The sequence below is a fragment of the Paroedura picta genome, chromosome 1 (assembly GCF_049243985.1).
Source record: "Paroedura picta isolate Pp20150507F chromosome 1, Ppicta_v3.0, whole genome shotgun sequence".
Classification (NCBI taxonomy): domain Eukaryota; kingdom Metazoa; phylum Chordata; class Lepidosauria; order Squamata; family Gekkonidae; genus Paroedura; species Paroedura picta.
In genome coordinates, this window is record NC_135369.1 from 170,007,233 (window position 1) to 170,014,183 (window position 6,951).

Genomic DNA, 6,951 nt, shown 5'->3' on the forward strand with positions numbered 1-6,951 from the left:
ACTTCCTTTCCTCTTCGATAGGCCTGAGTTTCAGGGCAACTTTACAAGCTGGAGTCCCACCGTCCAACATAGGTTGAAACTTCTAGCCAAAAAGAAAAAAAGGAAGCTACCCCACAGATCCCGTGCTTGCATTCTGATCCTAAGCATGCTCATTTGGAAATAAGATTGAAGCGTATGCATTTTAGGATTACGCTACAACATTGAGATGGTGAGATCACTGACCTACAAAAGACTGACAAGGTTTCAAGAGTCCAAACTCCCTTTTGCTATGTTTGCTCAAAGACTTCTTCTGTGTTCAAATCCTCCTCAAAAATTGGCAGCCTCTGGGTTCATTGGCATTTATTCCTAAACATCTTTCCAATCCAGAGGACGGTCCCTTTAGGATGTCCCTAAGGGTATTGGCTTGTAGCTACTAATTGCAACAAATATTCTAATCAGCATGTGGTGACTAGAAATTACATTTCAAAGTTTTTATATTTGTTTTCAAGGCTTTGAGGCAGCTTGGTGTGGGGGTTAAGAGCAGAGTTTGATTCTGGCGAGCTTTTCCGCATGTAGCCAGCTGGGTGACCTCGGGCTAGTCACAGTCCTGATAGTACTGTTCTCACAGAGCAGCCCTGGCAGCACTCTCTCAGCCCCACCTACCTCACAGGGTGTCTGTTGTGGGGGGAAGGCGATGGTAAGCCGCTTTAAGACTCCTTCGAGTGTGAAGAGCGGAGTATACAAACCAACTCTCTAAAAAGAAATACCCCTGTTCCATTATTATTAAGGGAGACCGTTGGGGGGGGGTTGGGGGGGGAGGGATCCATAGAGAAATTTCAAAACAAAACAGTACCTTGGGGACTGAACAAAACCTAACAAGCCAAGTCGCTTGGAAGACATGGACTCCTGCCCAAAAATACCATCCTGCAAACTGTGCCATCCTATCACGACAACGCAGACCAATAAAATGGCTATAATCTCAACAATCTCTCTGAAGGAGAAGAGGCAGCCACCCTCAGTGCCTAAGCAAAAGCTGCCCCATGCTAACACCGTATAAGGTGTGAAATAAATCAGCCATGGGCCCAATGCAGTGAATGCCAGTGCAGTGCATATCAGATCTGAAAAGCTCGAACAAGAAGGTCACAATCCCTCCCGGCTAGGGGCTATAACACAAGGAAACACCCACATCGCTGCGACCTGCTGGCTCTCCTTGTCATACCCAGCCCATGTCAGTTTCAAGGTCATCTATATGGAGTCATTGCTCATGCGTAGCACCGCACACTAAGCACCCTCCCCTCCTCCGCAATCGGGCCAAGACGCTACTTACGTGCCAAAGCACCGCTGCTGAGCAGCAGGAGCAGCCACAATTGTGGGGGGCCCATGTTGAGCAAGGACCCTTCGGCTCCTGTGCCCTCGCCCGCCTTCCTCCCAGCCCAGCGTCGGAGCAACTGAGCATCTCCTTCTTGGACCTGTCCTTATATACTCCCCAGCAAGCAGCTGAGCCAAACGGTTTAGAAAGTTCAGAGCAAATTACATGAGGTCCAAAGGTTGGAGTCCTGGAGCGTCTCTGCGATATCCACAGAAGGCCACTTCGGGCTGGTTCAGCCAGCGGCAGCGTGCGGGAGGCACGGAAGTGCAAAGCAATCATGAAGGAGCCTTGTTCAGCCAGCCTCTTGAGCACTGGGGGATAATAATTATCATACCACCTAAAGAAGGGGAGCTTACATTTTAAACACACAGGATGTTTGGTGCACTAGGAACATCATTTGATGGCACCTCTGAATTGGGATGAATAACGGAAATCAAAAGAAGAACATGGTGAAGCTAGGTTGACAGAGTGACTCGGTCCACCGAAAAATCAATTGCGGAGCGTCCTCGAATCAACACAGCTTGGCCCCAGGAAGGCCTGACGCTCATGCAAACCAGATCAGCAGTCGGATTCTGGGAACTTACTATACCTCAAAATATGTATTAGTTTCTGTCCACTATTTAGCAACCCAAGGGGTTGAATCCATAGACTCTGTCCTGAGAATGGGGGAGCTGAGAACCCTAAAGTACTGAGAACCCTAAAGTACATATTCTGTGGAGCTTTCGTCTGGAGAAGGCACAGTGAATCCCAGTTGCTTCGCTGGAAGAAGGCTCCTCTGTTAGTGGAACGGAATGTTTTGATCAGACTCATGGCGTTCGGAGGTTTTGGTTGCAGGCTGTTTTGCCTCCCTGGCTCCTCCCCCTCCCTATTTTAGAGTTATACTACAGGCTTGAACACCAGTGTGTTCAATGAACCAGAAAACCAGATACACTTCATTTTGTAACCTGCTGAACAAGGAATTGGACGGTCATAATTTCAAGCTGCAGTTTGAGGTGCAAAAACCAAACAGAACATATAGCGGTAAAAAGAAATATTTATGCCACCTATATGCAGAATCACTTGTTTGTTGGCAGGTACAAATGCCCCCAAGAGCAAACCCAGTCCCTGTGTGGTCTGGGTCAGCAGTCACAACAGAGGAAGTGGGGCAGGTGAGCAGCCACTGCATTGAGTCAGCTTTTTCTCTGTTCCTCCCAATTGTCAGGGGATGGGGATGGGGGGGGTGTGAATGGGATATGGAGCCCTTTCTGCCCCTGCCCCCCATTGCATGGTGAGGACTAACATAAACACGACAGTACCCAATCCTTTGATGCTGCTGTCATTTAAAAACTCAATAAGTTTGGGTACCAGTTCCCAGGTGGGACCTGGGGTTCCCCTGGAATTAAAGTTTATCTCCAGGTAACAGAGATCCATCCCCCTAGAGAAAATGGCATTGTATCCCACTCCCTCCCCGCCCCAAATCCCACTCACTCCTGGCTCCATCCACAAATTCTCCAAGTTGTTCTCAACACAGAGCTGGCAACTCTGCTAATAAAGCAATTGAAATGCCATAGGGTTGCCATGCAGCAGGATGAGGTGGTCGTGTTTTCCCCTCCAAGTGCGGAAATGGCTGTACCCTTCCATGGCTCTTTCAGCACTTAAAAAGGCGTGAGTGACTCACACACACACTCATACACACACACACACAACAACATCATTTCATTGCGTGCTTGTGGCATTTGTAAATTACCTAATTCGAATTCAAAATGGCAGCCATGGGCCAGCCCTGGGGATGCCATCATGTTCAGTCTGACCTCAAGCTACTGCTTCTTGTATCCTTTCTGGTCCATTGTATCTTTTTTTGAGAGGAGATGCCAGAGCTGTGCAATATAAGAGATCATGACTAAGGATGTCTTGATAATTTACTGAAATTAGCATAATAAACTAATCTTTTCTTTTCACTATTTCTTCATCTTCCATCTCTGATGCCAGTTAAGAGCCAGCGTGGTGTAGAGGTTAAGAGTGGCAGACTCTCATCTGGAGAGCCAGGTTTGATTCCCCGCTCCTCCATATATAGCCAGCTGGCTGACTTTGGCCTAGCTACAGTTGTCTTAGGGCTGTTCTCCCAGAGCAGTTCTGTTAGAACTCTCTCAGCTCTACCAATCACACATGGAATCTGTTGTGGTGAGAGGAAGAGAAAGGTGTTTGTAAGCTGCTTTGGGACTCCTCTGGGTGGTGAAAAGTGGGGTATAAGAAACCAGCTCTTCTTCTTCTTCTTCTTCTTCTTCTTCTTCTTCTTCTTCTTCTTCTTCTTCTTCTTCTTCGAGTTGTCCAACACAATTTGAACTCAACTGTAGGATGCAGACTCAAGAGCTTCTAGTTTTATAAATATATATATTTCTTTACTGACATTTTCCAGGAGCCTCTTGTGGCACAGAGTGGTAAGGCAGCCGTCTGAAAGCTTTGCCCATAAGGCTGGGAGTTCAATCCCAGCAGCCGGCTCAAGGTTGACTCAGCCTTCCATCCTTCCGAGGTCGGTAAAATGAGTACCCAGCTTGCTGGGGGGTAAACGGTAATGACTGGGGAAGGCACTGGCAAACCACCCCGTATTGAGTCTGCCATGAAAACGCTAGAGGGCGTCACCCCAAGGGTCAGACATGACTCGGTGCTTGCACAGGGGATACCTTTACCTTTACTGACATTTTCCTGCTTTATCGAAATCAAAATATGCTTTTAAAATGCAAATGACCCCATACAATTTGGATATTACCTGGATATTACTTGGCCAGTCTTTGAGTCTGGTTTGTACCCAGCAATAGGGTTTATAAACATCAAGTGAGGCCTGGACATCTCCTGGAATTACAACTGATCCCCAGACTTTCCAGATCAGTTCCCCTGAAATATATGGCTGCTCCAGAGAATTGGACTCCATAACATTATGACAGGCACCTCCAGACTAGACTTCTGTAAACCTCTCTATATAGGACTTCCCTTGTCCCTACTCTGGAAATTGCAGCTGGTCCAAAATGCAGTCTTCACTAGAACATGGGGGGGGGGGCTCATATATGCCCTGTGCTCAGGCAGCTGCATTGATTCCCAGTAGAATACCAGATAAGGTTCAAGGTGTTAGTTTTGACCTTTAAGACCATTCGTAGTCTGGGCCCAGCATAACTAAGGGACCGCCTCTTCAAATACATCCCATGAAGAGCGTTACATTCTGCTGGTTCCAACAGGCTGGTGATCCCAGGCCCGAGAGAGGTTCACCTGGCTTCGATCAGGGCCAGGGCCTTTTCGGTCATGGCCCCTACCTGGTGGAATGAGCTCCCAGAGGCGATAAGGGTCCTGTTGGAACAGAGCTCTTCTACCAGGCATTTAGTTGAAGCTGGAACCTCAAGCAACCTCCTCCTCCCCCCTTGAAACATTCTCCCTTATGATATTTGGACCTGGATTATAATACGGGAGAGCAATGTGGGAGAATGAAATGAAGAGTCCTGGAAGCACGCGATGCTGATATTATTTTAATAATACCCCCCCCCATTATTAGCTACTAGATATATTAGGTTGGGGGAGGAGTACAAATGTGGGTTTCCACCATACTGTTGATTTTCGGTCCTGGCGCCAACCTGGTGGAATGAGCTCCCTGAAGAGCTGTGGGCCCTCTCGGAGCTCTCCACAGGACCTGCAAAACGGAGCTCTTCTGCCAGGCATTTGTCTGAGGCCGGGTGATAGCCTAGGGTTAAGATCGGGCTCCCTCTACCCTAGGGATAGAGGCCAGTCTTAGACTGGCTTGCATTCCCAGATCGATCCACCCTATGCCCAATTATTGATCTGCCTGCTTTTTTGACCAGTGAGCCTGTGTGGGAACAGTTGTTAAGTATTGTATGGCCACTGTTATGAGTTTATTGTCTTATGGGGGTTTTAATGGGGAATTTTAATGTTTCTAATGTATTGATTAAACCGCTATGAGCCAGTTCTCCGAGAGCGGTGGTTATACAAATCTAATAAATAATAATAATAATAAATAATAATAATATTGTATTTCGTGATGTCTGGATTTAATGGGGTTTTACTGGGTTTTATGGAGGACTACTGTAACCCGCCACGAGCTGCTTCGGGAGTGGCGGGAAATAAATCTAACAACAACAACAACATCAACGCACCAAATCTGTAAAGGAGCAAAATGGTAGATCCATTTTGGTTTCTCCCCACCTCTTTGAAACAAAACAGAGCAGATTGTTCTAGAGGACTCTGCCCCACATGGCTATTCAGTACTGAACAAATGAACTACGGCGACGCTTTTGTTGCTAAATAAAGCCCAGTTTTTGTCCTCTTGATCAGAGGTAAACATCCCGGTCGTGTTGAGTAATGTGAGGTGGCGGAGGGGAACGACTTCACTGTCCAAACCGCTACAGAACAGCTGCAGGGAGCATGATACTGTAAACTACTGTAAAATGGGGCCCATAGACTTCTCCACAGAATGAGTTTTAGCTATTCCTTAGAGTCAAATATACTCGATCAAACATAAATAAAAAAGTAATAAAGCAAAATGGCCAGGAGCACAATTTCAGATTTCAGTAGGGCGAGAGCGAGGAATTTCAATGTATGTGCGTATTAGGGGAGATTATAACATTCGTTCCACAGCCCGCTCTAAGACAGATTCTATATTAAATCACAAAACCTCAGTGTGTTTAAGACCTTTTGCAGTTCAGCCCCGTTCTTTGAAGTCAAAAGCCTCGGAAGGCTGAAGCTGTTTAAGGCTGCTATCTTCCTTTAATTCCGCCTAATCACCAACAATAGGGGCATAAGGCTATAAAGAATAATCACATTTGGCCTGAAACAAGACCAATATTATTCCAGGGCGCTAGTTAGGGACAGAGGAAATAGAGCAACCTTTCTCAACTTTTTTACCATTGAGAAACCCATGAAACTTTCTTCAGGCTTCGAGAAACCCCAGAAGTGGCACGATGGTATGGCTGGGAAGCAGAGCTGTGAACACATCCACCTGGAGCCCCTTCTCTTCCCGTTCTCTCCAGGTCCATCATTGGCCATTTTGGGAAGGCCAGATGGGTCAATATGACCATATATGGTCCTATTGTCTGATAAATGTTTAACAAAATTTAAAAATTAATTAACTCCCACCCATTCAGGAAACCCTTCCAGGACAATCAAGAAATCCCACAGTTTCACAAAACCCTGGTTGAAAAAGCCTGAAACAGATGCTGTTACTGCCCTGGCCCCAGAGCCCTGATTCATGAAGTATTTGCTTGTAAGGTACAGTGAGCCCTTGAAACATGGGCTTTTGTTTTCACAAATAGGTTTGACTTTTCACATTGGTGAGTCTACAGACCAGTCATGGGAAAAGCAATTAAGCAACCCTCACCCTTCCAGTTCTATGCTCTAAATAGCTTTTTCCTGAGGTTGTTCCCCTCACTGGTACTCTAATACAAACAGGAGTATTGGCCTCAAGGGTATGGCCTGGGGGTTCTCTTGAAATTAAGTGCTGATCTCCAGCCTGCGGATGAATTCCTCTGGAGTAAATGGGAGCTCTGCAGGGTGGACACCATGACCATTTATGCACTGGAGGTTTCATGCTGTGCTGCAAGCTGGAGTTTTAGTCGTGGCAGGTT

The 6,951-nt window shown here is 46.6% G+C and overlaps 1 protein-coding gene across 1 annotated transcript in view; it reads right to left on the minus strand.

Moving 5' to 3' along the window:
* APOB (apolipoprotein B) overlaps positions 1–1,503 on the minus strand; it is a 53,799-nt gene extending 52,296 nt beyond the window's left edge. Inside the window, exon 1 of the mRNA XM_077311671.1 lies at positions 1,307–1,503. Within this exon, the coding sequence (XP_077167786.1) occupies positions 1,307–1,361 (55 nt within the window). The 5' untranslated portion in view covers positions 1,362–1,503. The remainder of the gene's footprint in view (positions 1–1,306) is intronic.
* Positions 1,504–6,951: the final 5,448 nt, after the last annotated feature.